The sequence below is a fragment of the Podarcis gaigeae genome (assembly GCF_964106915.1).
Source record: "Podarcis gaigeae genome assembly, chromosome: 5".
NCBI classification, from domain to species: domain Eukaryota; kingdom Metazoa; phylum Chordata; class Lepidosauria; order Squamata; family Lacertidae; genus Podarcis; species Podarcis gaigeae.
In genome coordinates this window covers 36,778,667-36,798,888 of record NC_139681.1, presented here as the reverse complement: position 1 = coordinate 36,798,888, position 20,222 = coordinate 36,778,667, and the positions used below count along the sequence as shown (strand labels likewise).

Sequence of the window (20,222 nt, the reverse complement as noted above, 5' to 3'; positions counted from 1 at the left end):
AGCAAAATTCTTAACCCGAAGTACTATTTCTGGGTTAGTGGACTCTATAACCTAAAGTGTCTGTAACCCGAAGTACCACTGTACTCTCAGAGACCACAGACTGGCAGTCAGTGAAGCCAGTAGGGAAAAAGAGTTCAGCTTTAAGGCATATGGAATAACAGACTGCCCTGCTTCAACGTTCACCATGGCTATCACAGACTCCCCAAGCTGATGGGGTCTGCTTAGACGTAAGCCCAGCTGGTTTCAGTGAGAATGCTCTCAAAAGCCATGGAAAGACCTGTCAATGTTTGTTCTCTGTTTCTCCTTTTACCAATGTCAAAATTGGCTCTACACATTTTTGTAGCAATTTGTGATTACCGTAATTTCTTTTTCAAACCCTCATGACAATTCATCAGTGTTTGGGTGTAACTTTCTCCTAATAAACACATGCATTGCTATTATTTGTGCAAATGTTTTAATTTCTCTTCCTTCCCCCTTTTGGTTTTTTTCTTTTTTTGGAGGGGGCCTCTTGAACTATGGAGAAAAGGTTGAAACCACTGTTACAGCCCTCATTTAATATATAGGCCAGGCCTACACATTTCTCTTGGGAGGGAATGACTCATTCCTGAGGTGCTTTTCTTAAAATAAAAATGAAAAAGAGGAAGAGAAGAAGAAAGGTTTGAATAGCCACAGCTGCTGGGGAAATTCCATTCTATCTAAAGTTTGCCACCAGACGGAAATGCAAGGTCTGTGCACCTTTTAGGAAGGAAAGGGTATAATCTACATCAGCTTCATGTCTCCTTTGTGAGCAGGAAAGCTTGGTCTGGCTCCTGAAATATTTGAGTCATTTTCTCCTCCTCCCCCCATTTCTTTTTTTCCTGCTTGACCCAACACATCCAGTCTTAGAGCCTGTAGTTTGGGAGTTAGAGACCCCCATCCGCAGGGCCATTTCTAGAAAGTAATGGCAGGGAAAATCTGTTTGACCCCATAGTAGGGATGGGGCACAAATTCAATTCAATTAGCATTTGTGCTTTCTGAAACATTCAGTCTTCATTCAAAACTCATGCTTCTCCAAATTTTGCATTGCAGTTCTCCAGCCATGGAATGGGTACAAAATGCATAAAGGTAAAGGTAAAGGGACCCCTGACCATTAGGTCCAGTCGTGACTGACTCTGGGGTTGCAGCGCTCATCACGCTTTATTGGCCGAGGGAGCCGGCGTACAGCTTGACTAAGCTGCTTCTGGCGAACCAGAGCAGTGCACGGAAACGCCATTTACCTTCTCGCCGGAGCTGTACCTATTTATCTACTTGCACTTTGACATGCTTTCGAACTGCTAGGTTGGCAGGAGCAGGGAGCGAGCAACGGGAGCTCACCCTGTCGCGGGGATTCAAACCGCCGACCTTCTGATCGGCAAGTCCTAGGCTCTGTTGTTTAACCCACAGCGCCACCCGCGTCCTGCATACACTAGAGTAAAACATACTATTTGCACTGTTGGGGGGGGGGAATGTATATATGTAGATCTCTCGCTCTCTCGCTTGCTCTCCTCTTAATGGGGCAAAATATACTTGGAGGGGTTGCAATTTCCATTTTGGAAAATGGCACAGCAGTAAAGTGATGGTGTTCTTGCATCATGTCCTAATACGGACCACACACACCCAGCTGTTATTTGCAAACATGTAAAAATGGGTGAGTTGCATTCAAACATCTCTGTTGCCAGGCTTCATTGGCCTTTGGAGGATGTTCAGATTGGGTATATAGAAATTTGTAGGCGGGTTTCAGATGAAGGTGCTGGAACAAATCATAATATTCTTTGAATGGTAAGAAATTTCACAGGCAACTTATATAGGATCCATCTTTTCATGAGGAGAGAATACTGGAGAATAGTGATACCTTTTAAAATAAACTGTTTATTTACATATTTACAGGCTGAACCGATTTTATAGGCTGCAACAGCATTCTTGGCTGACTTACAAGGAGAAATAAAACCATGTGAAATTCAATAACAATAAAAACAAAGAAGTATCAATGCAGTCACAGAAAGCAAAAGTAGCTTAAAGCTAAAACAGATTAAAAGGCCTAGAAAATAATATTAAGGTTTTTGACTAGCACTAAATTCACTCCAAGGCAGGCACCAACCAACCAAGCCACTCTGGGCAGGGCATTACACAGCCAGGGTGAAAAGACCCACTCTCTTGCAGTGATAAACAAAGACATAAACAGTGCTGGTCTGCAAGCAGTATTGTTTCAGCACTTTAGAAAGAGAGCTGTGCTGAATATTCCCGAATTTTGGGTTGACAAATCAATTTTCTTTTTCTGCCAGCGAAAGAAGAAAGATTTCATGATTATTTGCATTGTTTTCCTGAATTAGTGTAATCCCATTCATTGAAGAATTAACTCAATCTTTTTTTAATCCATGCCTCCTTTTCTCTGCTATACAAATCTCATCTTCAAACGAGACTCCTTTATTTCATTTGAACTTCTAAAGAATTTAAATATCATGGAAGCACACATACCCTCCTTCCCTTTAGATCCTCATGCACCCCTCATTGAGAAACACTGGATTAAGAGAACAGAATGAAGTCATACACTTTGTAGCCAATCTGCTATCTGATGACACCAACGAAAGCATGAGGTGAGCGGAAGATCAACTGAATGTATATAAACCAGTGATCAGGAAGGAGCCTGATTGCTATTTTCTTGCACCATTTATTTTTTCTTCAATCTTATCAGCAGTGGCACGAAAGCGAAGGTCTCTCAGTGTGGTGATCAAAGTCTTATAAGCATCTTTCATCCCATGTTCTTGGTACCAACATTCCAACAGCTTTATTTTCTGCTCAGCACCATCATTTGGATTATCCTTCATGATCACATCTATGCGATTGGACGTCACATTCAGTCTCCGAACAAAAGTCATGACTTCTGAGTGCCGCATCTCCTCTGCAATAACAGGAATGTGAGGGAGCAGATCAATATCTAGAAAGGAAAAATGGGGGAAATGTTACACACCATCCAAATCTCCAAGCAGAGAGAGAATCGAGGGGTTCCAGGTGCTTCCCAGGGTTGGCTTCCATGGAATGAAGGTCAGGTGTCTTTAGGATATATGGTTTTATTTATGCATATATACAACCTCGTCATAATATGGAGGAGCTCACAGCATTATTGACCCCAAAGGTCTTCCTTCTTCATTCATCACAGATTTGGATCCAGCACAGAGCAAGCATGTTCCAGCTCCCAGCCTGCTTCTAGCTTAGCTCACACCCAACTGTCCCCCTAACTCTCTCCTACCAAGCAGCTAGGTGAGGGGGGTGGAAAAAAGGCTCGTGCATTAGTCAGGAGGGCACCACAACATTTTTTGTTCTTGCAACCTAGCTCATTCTTTTGGGTTGCTGTTGAGGACATTTAATTGGCCAGAGAAGCTCATTGTCTTGCAAAGAACCTTGTCCAATGAGTTCAGCAACAGATTTTGGCCTTCACTGTGTGTGTGGATCCAAGAATTAGAAGGTACTCGGGTAACACCCAGACTGACCCCCTAAACCCACAACAACATATTATCTGCATAAACAGGTAACTCGCAGCTTATGCACATTTAACTTGCACTCATTCATCTTTAAGTGTTTACCCAAAAAAATGTGTTTGTTTGTTTGCTTTAAAAAAAAAAAGTAGGAAGAAAGGGGGCAGGTTCTGGGGGGAAATACTTTGTTAATCCCACCTGCCATTGAACCTAATGTGTTTTGACTATACTTGATTTTGGTTTTACATGCTATCCCCAGAATGTAACCCCCACATAAATTGAGAGTTGCCTGTTTAATATTTTCCTCAATTTTACTGTCATTTACATATATGACGCCTATGTAAAGCCATAAATATGTCATTCCAAGGAGGTACTGTCTTCTCATGTGACTGCTCCACCTCCATTTTTACACAGCTTGGTAGTGAGTTAAAGGTAAAGGGACCCCTGACTATTAGGTCCAGTCATGGACGACTCTGGGGTTGTGGCGCTCATCTCACTTTACTGGCCGAGGGAGCCGGCGTACAGCTTCAGGGTCATGTGGCCAGCATGACTAAGCCGCTTCTGGCGAACCAGAGCAGCGCACGGAAATGCTGTTTACCTTCTTGCCAGGGGAAGGTATTTATGCTATTTATCTACTTGCACTTTAGACGTGCTTTCGAACTGCTAGGTTAGCAGGAGCAGGGACTGAGCAACGGGAGCTCATCCCATCGCAGAGATTCGAACTTTCTCAGCGGCAAGCCCTAGGCTCTGTGGTTAAGACCACAGTGCCACCCATGTCGTATAGTGAGTTACTTTCTCCAAGGTGATACATTTTTTTCCTCTTGCGGAAGTGTGTGCTTTCAAAGCAAACAACTACCTTTCTAAAACCTGGGTCCCCCCCCCAAAGAAAGAAAGAAAGAAAGAAAGAAAGAAAGAAAGAGGGGGGGGGGGAGATGGTTACATATGCCTACCATGCGACATCTAGCTCACTTATCAAAATTTTACATGACTTTTATTATTCATTTAATCAAAGTGAGATGAGAGAAAAGCTGACAAGGGTACTATAGAAAATTTCATATAAGCTCCCTAGGCAGCTTTACAAATGAAAAAGAAAGCAATCAAGTGACCAAAAAATAGCAAGACATGTAAACCTGTCTCACTAGAATCCATATCTAAATATGTAATACTAAATCCTGGCCGACAGTGTGTGGGCTTCATAGAGAAGGGAAGCCAGTGGCACTTGTGCTGATTGGCTGGAAAAATGTCGTTGGCTACCCCAGTTCCCAGATTGGGCCACTTCCTATCAAGTGATGGCAACAGAGTCCAGACAAGGTCCATTGCTGGCCCTATTGCACTCCACCCATCAGGCTTCAGTGAATCTGATCTCTCCCCCTCACGCCAGACTGCCAGTAATAGATAGATAATAAGTTCTTACCAATGCCTTTTATTCATTGTTCACAGAGAGAAGCTTAGAAATGTTGCCTCTTGGGGTAATGGCATTGCTCCAAATAATCTCCTCCCCCCTTCCCTTCTTAATCGTCAACAGCACCACCCCCTTTATGGTGGCTGCTTAAGGCCTCTTAGCTTTCTGCTCTCCCACTTTCACTGCTCGCTGGGTTCTGGGAGAAGGTGGGTCTGGAATGCTTTCTAATGATAACGTGTCAGCCAGCTGCTCTGGCTCTGCTCCTCCCCTCCCCCTCATTATTTCTCATCTTTGTCCCTCTTCTATCTCTGAGCCGTGACCTTCTGCAAACCACTGTTGTAAATCAATACTGTCTTCCTCTTCTCTGGAAGGTTCAGAAGGAGGGGGAGGCGGTCTCCAGCATTCCTCCTCAGTCCAGTCCCTGACAACCACTGAACTGTCCAATTCTAAAAAGAATGGTCTTATCCATATAGTGGAAGACCATTAGAGAGCCCCTGCTTTCCTCTTCTCTCTGGAGTTCCATAAATGATGACTACCAATAAGGTCCTCTACCTATTCCTGACAATGTAGATGAAACACATAGGAGGCCTTATTGCAGGTTTGCCTGTAAGGGGTCCTTCAGATAAACTTGTCCCAAATGATAAAGAGCTTTAAAGATCGCCCCAGCACTTTGAATTAGGTCCAGAAACAATTGGAAACCAGTGCAGTTCCTAACATGCTCCTAAGAAGGCAGCTCCACTTTATAATTTAGCTGCCACATTCGGGACCAGCTGAAGTTTCCAGACTCTGCTAAAAGGAGAGCATACTGCAAAAGTCTGTGCTGTAACTAAGATGATACCATGGCCAAATCTGTGCTATACAGGCAGTGGCAGAGCAAGCCGATCGGGTGCCTGGGGCTGCGTGTGCCCTGCACCCAGGGGAGGGGCCAGCCACCCACAAGGCAGGGCGAGCCAGGCCAGGACACTCCGTGGGGCCTCTGGAATCTGCCTGCCTCCTCCCACATAGTCGCCCTACAGCTGGGGGGAAGGCAGCGGGCGGACCGTTTGGGGCAGATGAAGCCAGTGGATGCCCAAGCTGCTGTGTCACTCCCTGGAGAGACGCATGGCTTGGGCATGCTGCAGGCCCCTCTGTGAGTGCCACCCGGCGTTTTGTCACACACCCCCTCAGTGGTGACACCCGGGGCAGCCTGCCCCCACAGCACCCCCTTCCTCCACCCCTGTATGCAGGCCAACATGCCTATGCCATTTTAAACTGTGGTGGGTTTTTTTGGGGGGGAGGTTATTGGGTTGTCTTTATTTTGATTACGTATTTTGTGCTTTTATATTTTGATTTTATTCTGTGAACCACTCTGAGACCTCTGGGTATAGGGCAGTATATAAATTCTAATAATAATAATAATAATAATAATAATAATAATAATAATAATAATAATAATATCATCATATATATTTTTCCATACCTGGATAACGGAGAGGCTCCATTTCTAAGGGCAGCTTACAACATATATAAAAAAACAAAACATTGAACATTAAAAACTGTTACGGCTAAAAATTGGCTGCTGTTTCTTTAATGCTAAAAGAACTAAGTCAGCATGTGTCAGCGGCCTACAATGACTCATGCAACCTTTCACCAAATTGTACTTATATATATTGAATGCTCAATGTTAGTGTGGTGTTGGGTTGGTTGGATGGTAGAAAGCTGGTTGTGTTTGATGTGTGTAAAGCTGTCGATCGTGGTTGGAGGAGACTTTTTAAGAATAAAAACAGCATTCTGCAAACTACTTAAGGACTCTTTGTGCCAACTAAGGTCTGAACACTAGGCAAAAGAGTAAAAAGGAGGTCATAATTTTTTTTCTTTTTTCAAACACTGTCAAAAACAAAATATCCTATACAAGCAACAAACCAATAAATCAATAGAAACCACTAACTACAACAACAATAAACAGTGCTACTGGAAAGAATTCCCCCCCCCCCGACCCAAATTAATGTAATTAATTTGGGTCGGGGGGAACTAAACATTTAACCAACACCAACCTGACAAAAATGAAACAGAGGAACCAAAATTAGAACTGTTTAAAACATTTTAAAACATTTTAGCCAGTTGTCCCAACCCAAGAATTGTTCCAGCAATGTCCCAGTGGCCTCCCAGGGGCCTCTTTTAGCTGTTCAGGATGAGACTGGGCCCCACCCCCTCGGCCAGGTGCAAGGCCCCTTGTAGCAGGGACACAAGACCAGGCACCTTGTGTCTTATCATGTAACACAGGAATAGCCAATGTAGTGCCCTCCTTTCAGCCCCAGCAAGCATGACAAAATGGTCAGGGGTGATGGGAATTGTAGTCCAGGAACACCTGGGGAACACCACATTGGCAAACTCTCATCTAACTAACACAAGGTTACTCATGGCATTTAAATACCATTGACTTCAATGTGATCTAAAGAAGCATTTAAATACATCTATGGCCAAATGATGCACAGAGGTCCATCAAATTGTTCCATCTTCTGATTAGATTAATAGTCAGTTTGTGATGAGGTTTGCAAAAAGGCACACATGCTTATTGAGCCCAAGAACAAGGATTATTACAGGACAAACTATACCTGCCGTATTATGTAATATAGGTAAAGGTAAAGGTACCCCTGACTATTAGGTCCAGTCATGGACGACTGGAGTTGTGCACTCATCTCACTCTATAGGCCGAGGTAGCCAGCGTTTGTCCGCAGACAGCTTCCGGGACAAGTGGCCAGCATGACTCAGCTGCTTCTGGCGAACCAGAGCAGCTCACGGAAACGCCATTTACCTTCCTGCCGGAGCGGTACCTATTTGACGTGCTTTCGAACTGCTAGGTTGACAGGAGCTGGGACCAAACAACAGGAGCTCACCGCTGACCTTCTGATCAGCAAGCTCTAGGCTCTGTGGCTTAGACCACAGCGCCCCCTGCGTCCCTAGATTATGTAATATATGGTTGTGTTAATATCTTCCTTTATATTGACGTCAGCAGCTTTCAGACTCTCTCCATTTCAGTGCTTGTATGAACTTTACTATCATTATTTAGATCTGAACTATACCTTCAGGTTGGGTAAAAGTGGGGGGAGTAATAATAATAATAATAATAATAATAATAATAATAATAATAATAATTTTATTTAAATGCCATCCATCTGACTGGGTCACCCCACCCACTCTGTGTGGCTTCCAATAAATTAAAACACAGTAAGACACAGTTCAGTTCATTATTTTTTTTTTTTGTTTTCAATATGCAACTCAATGTACATTTTATTTTATTTTTTGCAACTAACTATAAAACTCAATTAAAACAAGAATGTGAAAAAGACATACACATATCTAGATCAAAGGACTTTGTTATGTGGCCAGCTGTAATGTGCTTTGAATTTACTATATAACCAGGGTTCTGATTTTGGTCTAGGCCGGTCTGGCTATTTCATCATTGCCAGCACAAAGATAAGCAAAACTATTTTTCATCTAAGGAAAAACATTGTCCCCTGTTTTCTTTCTTACAATATTCCTTGGGTTATGTTTATATATTTATTTCATAAAATTTATATACCATTTTATTGTAAATGTCATGCACTGTATTCAAAATAAGAAAGGATACTCACCTTTCCATTTGGCTCCTCTTTGTTATTGTACTCTGGGGTTTTCTTCTTTTTACGCACTGCAGCCACACAGAAAAGAACTATGGTTTGTTTGTTTTACTACATTCATAAAACAACAGGAGTAGCAATAGGAAGGGACATAGAATTCTACATCACTGGCTAGAAGTACCCATTAGGGCTGTGAACCAGATTTGACCAAAGTCCATATCCCAAATTGTATCGGGCTTATTTGGGTGGATCAAGGTTTGGGCTGGATTGTGATGAGATAGTGCCAGATTGTCTCGAGTTGGGTTGGCCCACCTGCAGTGATCTGAGATGGTCAAAAGGTAGGGGGAGTGATGGATTACAGGGGGAAAGAAGGTGAGATAGGCAACCCCTGAAAACAACAGCATGAGGCTGTCTGCAAAAGGGCTTTCAAACAGCCCTGCACTGCGCTGTTCCCAGTAGCCTGCTTCCATCAGGTGAACAGGTCCGTGCAGCCAAATTGAGCAGTACTGAACCCTCTGCTCACCAGATGAGTGGGTGGTTGGATCCTGATTGCTGCAGAGGTCTGTAGTCATGGGGGGACAGGGTGGGAGGTGAGGTGACACAGCACCTCCTTCTTGCACCCCCTCCTGACTGTATGCTTAATCAGGGGTTTAAAACCTCGATTAAACAAGTTGTTTAGAAACCCATTTCCTGAAGTGCAAAGACTACATTTCCTGCTAGCCCCATCCACTCTTGGATTAAAGCTGGGGACAAAAAAACAGATTGAGGGAATACCAGCTCAGAACTAAACCATGTAAAATTTAATGGTGCTTACTTCCAGGTAAGAGGGGTTAGGCTTGCTACCTTAGTTCTGTAGAAATACGTTCACATGAACCTTGAGACAATCTCTCAAACTTTTCTTAAACGTGGCTGGGCATGAAAAGACCCATGTCTATGCTACATAAGCCTTAAGTACAACCCTCAAGCATGCATTGCTGGTTGCGGAATATTTTAGAACATAAATAAGGTAGTTTAAAGGTGCATCAACTTACCATACCACATTACCCCAATGACAATCGCCACCAGGATGACTATGCTGACTACAACAGGTGCAACAATTGAAGCTGTTTTATCTTGTACAATCTCTGTTAAGTAGAACATTGCAAAGTTTCATACAGAATATGCAGATACTTTTCACCAATAAGCATTTTAGACTTATATGGCTCACATGGCAGATCTCTGCTTCATGAGGCTCAGCTTTGACAAAAAACCATTTTATGGGTAGAATGAACAAATGAAATCCAACCACACTCAGTACAAAATGCAAACATCCCCTTAAATATAGTCAGGTTGAAAACAACTGACAGCCCATTCACACAACTGTTTGTTTCACTCTGTGGCTGTTGAGTTTTTGAGCAATCGATGCCGACTTTCACTTCCTACCCCCCCCCCCCAAGGCAGAGTGGTGAGCGCTGTATGTAGGAGAGGTCTCAACCCCACTCCAACCAGTGACCAGTGATAGGATAGCCAAAGTTTGGCTGACTGAAAACTGAAGTTGTCATGCATCTGAAACAGCAGACCGAAAGCCAACTCTTCTTTTGTAATCATTCCCTTCTTTAAGGTATATTTCAGAGCTAAGTCAAAGATCCCAACAGTTACCTGTTCTGTCACATCTGGTGTTATTGGTTTGGGTGCAATTTTCTAGAATTTTACCACCTTTACACCTGTGAATAAATTATTTGAAAACAATGGAAAGATTAGGTCATCTGTCAATGGGACAGAGCAAAATAGTCAATTTCCTCAAGTTATTGCTTTTTGAGTTTCTTATTATGATATAGGAATTTTGAAGTTCCTTTTGGAGGAATGTATCCTCCAATAACATTGTCAAGCTGGACCTCCCAGAAGCTGCAGTCTAGATCTTTTGACTTTCCAGCTCAGAGTCTCTGATATCAATGGCCAGAGCTGGAAGCTAGAACTTTATGTGAAACAAATAGAAGGCACTGTTCCACAGGCTAGGCCAAGGATATGGAATCAGTAGCTCTCCAGCTGCTGTCGGGACTCCAACTCCCATCAGCCCCTGCCAGCATAGAGAATAGCCAGGAACGATGGGAGTTGAAGTCCAACATCTGGAAAGCCACTGATTTCCCATCCTTAAACTATGCAAAAGCAAAAGAGTGGGCTCTTGGTATTTATATACCATGCCTGGAGTATCCAATACTTATTGCTAATGATGCACACCCTTATTCCATTCTGCTCCAGAAAATGACTTTGAAGCATAAGCACGTGCACTCCTCAGTTGCTTTCTAGGCTAGGTTCAGGTCCCTGTTTAGGTGAAACTTAGAGTCCATTACGGAGAAGCTGGAAAGTGTGGTTATGGTTGTACATCGTCCCTCATCATTGGCCAAGCTTCAGATTATGCTCCACTCCAAATCACACCCAAAGAATGTTTGGAAACACATGGAAGAAGAGCAAAGATGCCACCTAGTGTTTGGAAATTATTGTGCATTCTCTTCCTTCTGGATTTACTTATTTTATGGTAGTCCATAATGAGTAGCCTGTGATTTGGACAAAGTTTCAAATCAGACCATCGAGGGTTGCATTCCTATGAATACAGAGCAGGAGTGCAAAATCTGTGGCTCCCTAGAGGTTGATGGTTTGCATTGCTCAAATTCGGGGATCTGTATCTTTTATGGGAAAGTGCATACAAAAAATGCAGATTTTATGGGGGAAATACCGTACATAAAAACAACTATTTTGCAGGGGGAAATATGATGTGCAAAGGGTGTGTTTCAAGAGCAGTACCTAGAAAATCATACAAAAATGCATATTTAAGGAGCAGAGTGTAAACTGTACAAAATGTGCACTGCAGGGAATATCGCATACAAAACTGTGTTCAATTTAAAGGATTCGTGCATCCCTAGTCAACCCTATCTCATCAAAGCAATAGATGTTTAGAACTATGGGGTGGATACTGTATATTTCCGGGACCACATATATTGGGAGCAGGTTCAGAGGTTCAAATGCAAGATCTACAATTCAAAAATGCTTTAGATCCTGTCTCTGGTCCCTGTTTTTCATTCAAATTGCCCTTTAGTCAGTAACTGTGCAGGAGACTTACACATCGCATGGATCACAGTGGCGGCATGGTTCAGAAGAATTGCAGAAGTAGCCAGACCTACATTTACATTTTACGTTCTGGTGGATGGTACAATTCTTTTCAACTTCAAAACCTAAAATAAATAGAAACTGAATCTGAAGAGAAACAAAGCTGAATCCTGAAGGACTGTCACAAAAAAAGAGGTCCATTGGGATTGTTGTGTTAGGTTTCCTGGTTATAATGCTAGTACTTCTTCCCCAGTTTCTAATGTTCTGTTTACACTGCATTACCTAGTGTGTTATGCCACCAAGGTGTGCTAAATTTCTTTCACACCAGTGGACTTTATCAGACTTGCTGCTACCCTCCCACCTTTCAGATGCATGTGTGCTTCTCTTCCTCCATGGAAATGGCAGGGAATAGCTGCATGCTGGCCTACGGCCCAATGATTTTCTGGAGAACATTAGGAGACACTTCTTAATGGTAAGGACAAGTCAACAAAGCAACCAAGTACTGGTGGTCTTCAAGCAGAGGCTGGGCAGCCATCTGTTAGGGGCTGCTGTAGCCTTGTATTCCCTGCAAAGAAACAGATGATTGGCAAGGCCCCTTCAGCTCTGTGATTCTAAGTGTTCTTGACGTTCAATGAAAAGCCAAAGGCTTGATCATATATTTAAGAGTCTTCAGTTGATGAAAATCAGGATATAACTTCTATATTGCACCCATTGTGTTCTGTTTTGTTCCATGTGTCTACATGTCTTCACCACAGCAGCACATAATGTTTGCTGTTTTAATAAATAAGAGTCCTCTTCTGTTATTTGGTTCCCATCCCCTAGAGGCCAGTGTGTGCAATGGCTGCCACCACCACCCTACCCAGCATGCAATCTGATGCATATATGGAGGAACATTTGTAGGGAGACAAGAAGCCTTTTCTCTGTGTTGCACATGCTAGGCTTTCTGCAAAGGCATGCACTTAAAACATTTCTCTCTAATGCAATACGCATCACAACCAATAGTTCTAGACTGCGAACATACCATGCTGCGTGTCACAGTGACCACATCGCAGACATTTGGGGCGATAATTGTAGTTATCCATATACTCTTCCCCATCTATGCATTTTTCACAAGAAGTTGTAGGATTGTCCTTTGTGCAACCTTTCCGTTTAGCAAAGGAACCTATTTTAAAAACAAACAAACAAAAAAAGCAGTTTAAACATTAAGATGGTGTGATTCACTTGAATGTCTCAGACTTCCTGAATCACTTTTTCTTGTTCAGCACCACCTAAGTGCCAAATCATTGCAGGAACAATGCTAACCAGATAGTGATTAGGTTAAACAGGTATCCATTTCCAAACCATTTAATAATGTGACTTAAAGCTTGACAGAGTAATATTCAAATGCTTTCCTTTTAGATAACCTTATGAGAATGACACATGAAATGTGATGGTGGCAACAGAGGCCAGAGTTAGCACACTTATCTCGGCTGTAATAATAATAATAATAATAATAATAATAATAATAATAATAATAATAAATCATTATTATTATTATTATTTAATTATTTATACCCCACCCATCTGGCTGGGTTTCCCTAGCCACTCCCTCATGGGGACTAGAATGCCTGCACAGGGCTTCAATGTGTTTCCCCATCTGTATTCTGCTCTAACTGGATGAGAGAGAGAGAAGGAACATCAGTCTGGTTGCCTTGGCAATGAGAACCTAATTCATTTCCCTTTAACATTTACTGCCTTACAATCAGGTTCATGCAAAAACAAAATATAAAGCTGCCTGGAGAGGCTGAGTGTTCCATAGGGGTGAGCATGTTCCTAAAATGCACCCGTGTTTCAACTCTCCACTATTGAAAATGGAAATGCTTCTCAGTTATCTTACAATCATACCTACCGGGCTTACACCTATCACAGCAAAAATCTTGAAACTGATATTGTGTATCATTCCGACACCCAATAACATTCCGCTTAAAAATACTTTTCACTGGCCCAGGTTTCTTATGTGCTCTGGGTGCCATAGACATAGAAACATTCTCATGCAATGGTCCAGGAGTAATAAAATCAAATGCCTATATGACGGAGAGAGAGAGAATATATAAATATTGCATTTCAATGCATTATGGCGTTTTCCGAAAAGACAATAGTTCTCTTTGGATTCTGATAGGCAATAAAGACAGCCAAATTGCTCCTTGTCAAGTTTTATTCAAATGAAAATAAAGAACAAAGCAAGTAAAGGCATATATACTCTGATGACAGAAGGCTGCACAGAAGGGATTGGAAGTTCTGAGTTTGTGGGGGGAGGCTTCCTTGTGGGTAATTTTGAGAATCACTCTTGGCTACTGGTGTGACCCCAAAGAAGATGTAAGCACCCCAAGTGCATAGCTTAAGTTTTCCTTTCTGTGAGGAAAAATAGAAGAAGCAGCTGTTGGGATGTTGCAGGCCCTTCCCCATCTGGAAACCAGAGTACACTCAGCTGTGGCTCCTTTGGTGTTTTTAAGGGCATGCTGTGTCTTAAATGTTATTTTATAGCATAGTAACCTGTCTGGTATCATATTGAGTGTCCTTGCTTTGCAAGTTAATGTTGCCATTTCATTAAAAATCTATCTCCCATCAGCCCCAGTCAACATGACCAGTGACCAAGGGAGTTCTCCCCTCCTGAGCAGAGTAGTGAAGGAAGCAAAGGAATCCTGCACCTTTTACAATCATCCCTGATTAGGCAGTTAAGAAGGCCCGAATTTCCGTTCCGACCTGTCCTTGTCACAATCAGTGCAGCTTCTGTGCCACTGCAGTTTAAATTCTGCCAGATACAGTGTTAGAAATCGAGTGCACCTGACATGCTTCCATACCTCCCCCAAAACAAGATTTCCTGTTTCTGTTATCTCTTGAGCTTATCTGTAGCAAAACTACTACATAATGCCTACTACAATAATAAGAAACTGATAATAATATGCTGCATTGTACTAAGGTGAGTGAAACAACAGAATTTCTAATCTTCATCATGTTCAGGGCAAATTCACACGATAGAGTCCAGCTGAGACTACCCTCCTTCAAATTGCTAAAGATGAGAAATTTGCATCTTCAAACGGTTCCTCAAGGGAAATGTGTCCATGTGTCTAGAAAGTTAGCATGACAGGAAGATCTAGAATCTTGTCCCTAATGCACTAGTTTAAAAGAAAAAGGGGGGGGGGGAGACAGGGACTTTTTCTACAGAACAGAGCACATAAAAATACCATATCTAGCATGAGGTGGTGGTCCACAGGATGGAAAATTCTGTTATATTCTATTACATGAATACAATAACACTTAATGACTCATAGGTACTTTCTTACTGACTTGAGCTCAGCGGCATATGCCCAGACTTGACAGTTACCATGTATCATCTCCCTCTTTCCTTCAAGTTTTTCTTGGGACTTCCCTTTGATTAATTTGTAAAGTAAAATAACTCAGTCATCCATAGATATTAAAGTGCATCGTGCTAAGAGCGAGAGATTTGTTGCTTCTCTGAAATATATTTGTGAATAATACATTCAGGAAGAAAGCTGAAGTCCCGACCAGTTGACAACAATGACCAACTTCCTATTGACACAGCTCAGCATTGCATTATAAGAAACTAAGTATCCAAAGATTTTAACTTACCTAACCTAGTCATTTGAGGGAAGGAAAAAACCAGCATCATGTGCTGGTGATAGTTGCATAGCCAGATAAGAAAAGGAATTTACTGTGCAGGCTGCATCCAATAGTTTATGAATTAATGCTTTTAATTTGTGGTTTTTTTAAAAAAAGGCTTTAATAATCTTTATTGAGGTGCAAGCTTCTCAAAGTACCTTCTTTTCCCCTACACAAGAGAAAAACAAACTGTTTCTGGGTCAGCAACCACGCTGTTCAAAACAGTAAACCAAACCAACCATTTGGGATACAGTTTCAAACCCTGCCACTCTCTGACTACCGTTTCTCATGCAGCCTTCTTTCAGAACCGTTGGCAAAAACTCTCAAAACAACAGACTGACAGAATGCTTCTGAATAAGAATGTTGTGGCTAGTAACAGGTATTTCAATGATTACAGGGAGGTGATATGTGGAGGAAAAATGACTTACCAGGCACAGGGTTAAGAGGCAGAGAACAAGTTTCTTGGCCATGTTGTTTCGCCGGCGCATGTAAAAAGAAAATGAAAGGAGAGCACTTCTGAGAAACTCCCTCCCCCTTATAGTCAGCAATGTAAACACAGCTTGAAGGGCCGGTGACACACTCTGCTTTGGACAGCTCGTGCTATTTCAAGATAAGGAAACACCCTTCTGTGAACAGCTCAAGTCAAACGGACTTTGTCATGTCATTCTTGCAGTGAGCCAAAGGAATCTTTAAAGCATTTGCTGTTACTTGGTGTCTTTGCCACTAGGTGTCCTGACACCTCAACTGTCAAACAAGTGACCATTATGGTAGAAAGAACAAGGCTTTTTGAAAGCTCCTTTGTTCTGGGTGTGCGGTTGCACTGTGTGCAAGGTGCACAAAATAGTGTCTCCAGCTTGCAAATGCGTATAAAGGCCCTCAAAGGTTTCCTGTTTAGGAATAAGAATTTGTACAGCTCCAGATGCAGCACACACTTCAGAATGCAAAATATTGTTATGAGTTTGGGGGAGTGGTCAGTCTGGATGATTCCTTACACCCTTCCAAACCTGTGATCCTATGCGTGTTTGGGGTGGCTTCAAATTATTGGAATAGCCAGGCCAGCCTTCTGATGAGGTGAGAACCAAGGTGATGAGCCATTAAGGGGGCTTAAGAGGCTTGGTGAAAGACGTCAAATGGGTGGGGGGCTCTCCCTCAACAGATAAATCCAGAAAGTTGAGTTTGTAGTGATGTGACTTAGAAGTAAAGCAGCAAGCTAGAAAGCAACATTTGAGAGGATGTTTAGTGACTGTTTGATTCAAAGGTTGTGGCTATGGGAAAAACAAGAACTGAGAAGTTTTTGGGGTGTTAATGCTGTGTACCCCTCCATCACAGGCTCAGGTTGTATACATGTGTAAATAAACCATATTGTGATGTGGGGAAAACTGTGAAGTCGGTCATCGCTTCTCTCGTGATTTCTGCCACCCCAGTTGCTCTGTGCTATAAAATAACAGTTGTAACAATATGTTAAAGGTAAGTAAAAATGTATCAGCTTTAGCCCCCTAAGTCAGGCATCCCCAAACTCGGCCCTCCAGATGTTTTGGGACTACAACTCCTATCATCCCTAGCTAACAGGACCAGTGGTCAGGGGTGATGGGAATTGTAGTTCCAAAACATCTGGAGGGCCGAGTTTGGGGGTGCCTGCCCTAGGTAGTAGCAGTTGCCAGAACATTACCCAGTTCACCTCTACATAGTTCCATCCTTATTTCAGATATTGTGATATATTGGTGTACAGTGGTACCTCAGGTTACATACGCTTCAAGTTACATACGCTTCAGGTTACAGACTCTGCTAACCCAGAAATATTACCTCGGGTTAAGAACTTTGCTTCAGGATGAGAACAGAAATTGTGCTCCGGCGGCGCGGCAGCAGCAGGAGGCCCCATTAGCTAAAGTGGTGCTTCAGGTTAAGAACAGTTTCAGGTTAAGAACAGACCTCTGGAACAAGGTACTTAACCCGAGGTACCACTGTATTGCAATGTTTAGCTGGTGATATATCACAACACTGAAAACCAGACATTGCTCAGCCCTAGACACCACCCAAAGTCTCTAAGGTAAATTGGGCTTCAGCTACACAGCTCCAATCTCTTCCTGTAATCTGAAGCCACTCAGTTTGAGTACCCAAGCAGCCAGCACAGCTGATAAACCACAAAAAACATTTTGCCCTTAAATGGTTCCTTTGGGGGGTAAGTAGTAGGTGATTAGGTCGAAAGACTCCTGCTCACGATGACATTGCAGCAGCTGGAGAGAAACTAAATGGAATATATGTTTCACATATTATTATGTATCTTGTTTTAGCCATAAAACCATATGTTGAAAATTGTCATTGCATTGTTCACAGTAGAACCAGCATTTCCCCACAAATAGCCCAAGCATTCCCTTAGACTGGAAAAACAACAACAATTTGGCTTGATGCCTTAGTGTGCTCACAGCCAATCACTGCAACGTTAGCCTTAAATGTAAATGCCTTTCCATCTCAGAGTCTTTATTTTAGCCACAAGGCTCCCATGAATGTTCAGCTTTACAGAAAGAATCCCCTCATGGTTTTCCCTAGTGTGAGCTTTGTACTACACCGCTGTCAGTTCTGAGGTAATTTTCTATCAGAAATGTAATGTTTTATATGTTGTTTATTTACTTATTTGAAACATCATCATCATCATTAATTTCCCCACCCTTCATCCTTAAACTCCAGGGCAGATTACAAGAATTAAAGCACAATAGTTCAAAACAGTTTTTAAAAAAATTATAATCACAGAAATAAGGTGAATCTTGAAGATATACAGTTCAAGTGTCAAAAGCAGGGTAAAGAGGTATGTTTTTAACCGAGAGCTATTTAAGAAAATGCCAGATGCACTGTTGTGGAGAGGGAGTTCCACAACTTAGGGACTGCCCCAGAGAATGCTGTGTCCTTGGCCACCACCATGCTTCTGAGGGCTGTGGAACAACCAAAAGGACTCCCTATGCTGATCTTGGCATCTGAGGGGGGTCTGTAAGGAAGGAGTGGGATTTATCGGGTATTATCAGGAGTCTCCGTCATTTAGGGCTTTAAACACTAGTGTTACCTTTGAATTCGACCCTGGGACAAACTGGCAACCAGTGCAGCTGCTTTGAAACAGATCTGAAAGACATACATAATTAGAAAACACAAACAGTATTCATCTGTTCTTAGTCTATTGTTATTTTAGCATTCTGAAAATTTTAAATTAGTCTTGTTATTTTTTCCTAGTGATAATTTTATTGTTTTATCTTTTTTTGTAAACAACTTTGAGGTGTTTTTTCTTTCTTTCTTTCTTTCTTTCTTTCTTTCTTTCTTTCTTTCATCAATCAGGAGGTATAAAGTTTATGAACTAAATAGATAAGATAAAGTAGAGGGATATAATAAGACGACATTTAGGAACATAGGACCCTGCCTTGTACGGAGTCAGACTACTGGCCCATCTAGCTCATTGTTGTCTACAGTGATGGGCAGTGACCCTTTAGGGTGTCAGGCAGAGGGTCTCTCCCCACCCTACTTGGAGATAAAACATGGGGCTTCCTGCACGCAAAGCAGATGACCGACTTCTGAGCTAGCTCAGGCCAGTGTGATCGTCCCTTGCTGGTTCTTGCTTTTTATCCTACGTGACACGAGGGGAATATTCATCCTAGACATCTGACTGATCTAGATTGCCAAATGGCTCACATCCCATCATTTAGAAGGCATCATAATACACTGGTATGTATCCTTTACCACTTTCATGAACTTGGCAAACCACAGTTTTTAGAAGATGGCAGCTGGGAGTAATAAAATGGCGGCCAGTGTCACTATCTATAGCCGGCAGATGTGTGCAGTTATTGTCTGAGAGTAGTATTTCAAAATCCAACTGCAGTTCTCCACATGACTGAACTACGTAGGTGCTGAGTTTTGAAATCATGCTCTTGTTTTTCTAATTCATCACAGGATGTGCAGTTGGGAGGGGGGAAGAAATGCACAAAGTTCTAAAAAAAAAAGCAGATACTGCTAGCAAGTTGTGGTGACTGAGAAGCTAGTATTGCTTCTTGTGTACAATATTACAGCCTAACAATAACAGCAAAGGAGCATTTCCTTTTTCTGCTTTTTCAACCCTCCATTAATCCTTGGGGTAGTTTGCATCATTTGTTAAAGCACAACATCAAAAACACCAAAACAAAACAAAAAAAGCCTAACGGCACAGTCCTATGTATGTCTACTCAGCAAGAAGACTCATTGAATTCAATGGGACTTGCTCCCAAGTAAGTGTGCATAGGACTGCAGCCTAAATCTCCAAAAATGAGCCAGGCCTTCTGTATTATCTCTTATGAGATATTAATAGATTCAGGTAGGTAGTCTTCGTTTCTTCTTCAGGTATCTGAAGAAGTGTGCATGCACACGAAAGCTTATACCAAGAACTAACTTTGTTGGACTCTAAGGTGCTACTGGACAATTTTTAATTTATTTATTTCATCTGCGTCAGACCAACACGACTACCTACTGGGCAATTTTTTTAATTTTGAGATATTAATAAATAACTATACCAAGCCCTTCAAAAAATACATTCAAGACCTAGGATTGCTCACGACTTCAGTGGCAGTTTGATCAGCAGATGCTAGCTGGTGATAAACGTCAGAAGAACTTTCATCTTCTGATTTCTGTAGACTGCAAGATAAGGAGGCAGTGAGGTCTGTGGAGCCCTAGGTTGGCACTGGCAGAGTTGTCACCGCTGATGTCCGAGAGCTTCCCCCAACCCCACGACTGCCTTGCTCTGCCCCATCAAGAGGAGCACAGCGTTGCCACCACTGGGAAAATGCCACTGTTGGCATGGTTTGTGCTCTCTTTGTAGCACCTAATAGGGAAAAACAACTGAAAAGTATCCCCTCCCAGTTGCTATAAAGGAAGAGCATTTACTGTATGTGAAATGCAGATGCTCCAAGTGTCCCTATTTTCCAGGGATGTCCCTGATTTAGAGAAGCAGTCCCAGTTTCTGATTTGATCCTGGAA

General features: G+C 42.2%; 1 protein-coding gene across 2 annotated transcripts; it reads right to left on the bottom strand.

Annotated features, from left to right (window-relative positions):
* Positions 1 to 1,867: 1,867 nt before the first annotated feature.
* On the bottom strand, positions 1,868 to 15,997 carry FAS (Fas cell surface death receptor). Of its 2 annotated transcripts, XM_083738636.1 has the most exons (9): positions 15,665 to 15,997; positions 13,465 to 13,639; positions 12,598 to 12,738; positions 11,590 to 11,701; positions 10,131 to 10,195; positions 9,524 to 9,616; positions 8,508 to 8,563; positions 6,353 to 6,386; positions 1,868 to 2,953 (listed from the first exon to the last, which is right to left on the bottom strand). In XM_083738636.1, the coding sequence occupies exons 1-9, from the start codon at positions 15,722 to 15,724 to the stop codon at positions 2,670 to 2,672; spliced, it is 1,020 nt and encodes a 339-aa protein (XP_083594762.1). In that variant the 5' UTR covers positions 15,725 to 15,997; the 3' UTR covers positions 1,868 to 2,669. The 2 variants fall into 2 exon arrangements, with proteins under 2 accessions (XP_083594762.1, XP_083594763.1); XM_083738637.1 differs by lacking the exon at positions 9,524 to 9,616.
* Positions 15,998 to 20,222: the final 4,225 nt, after the last annotated feature.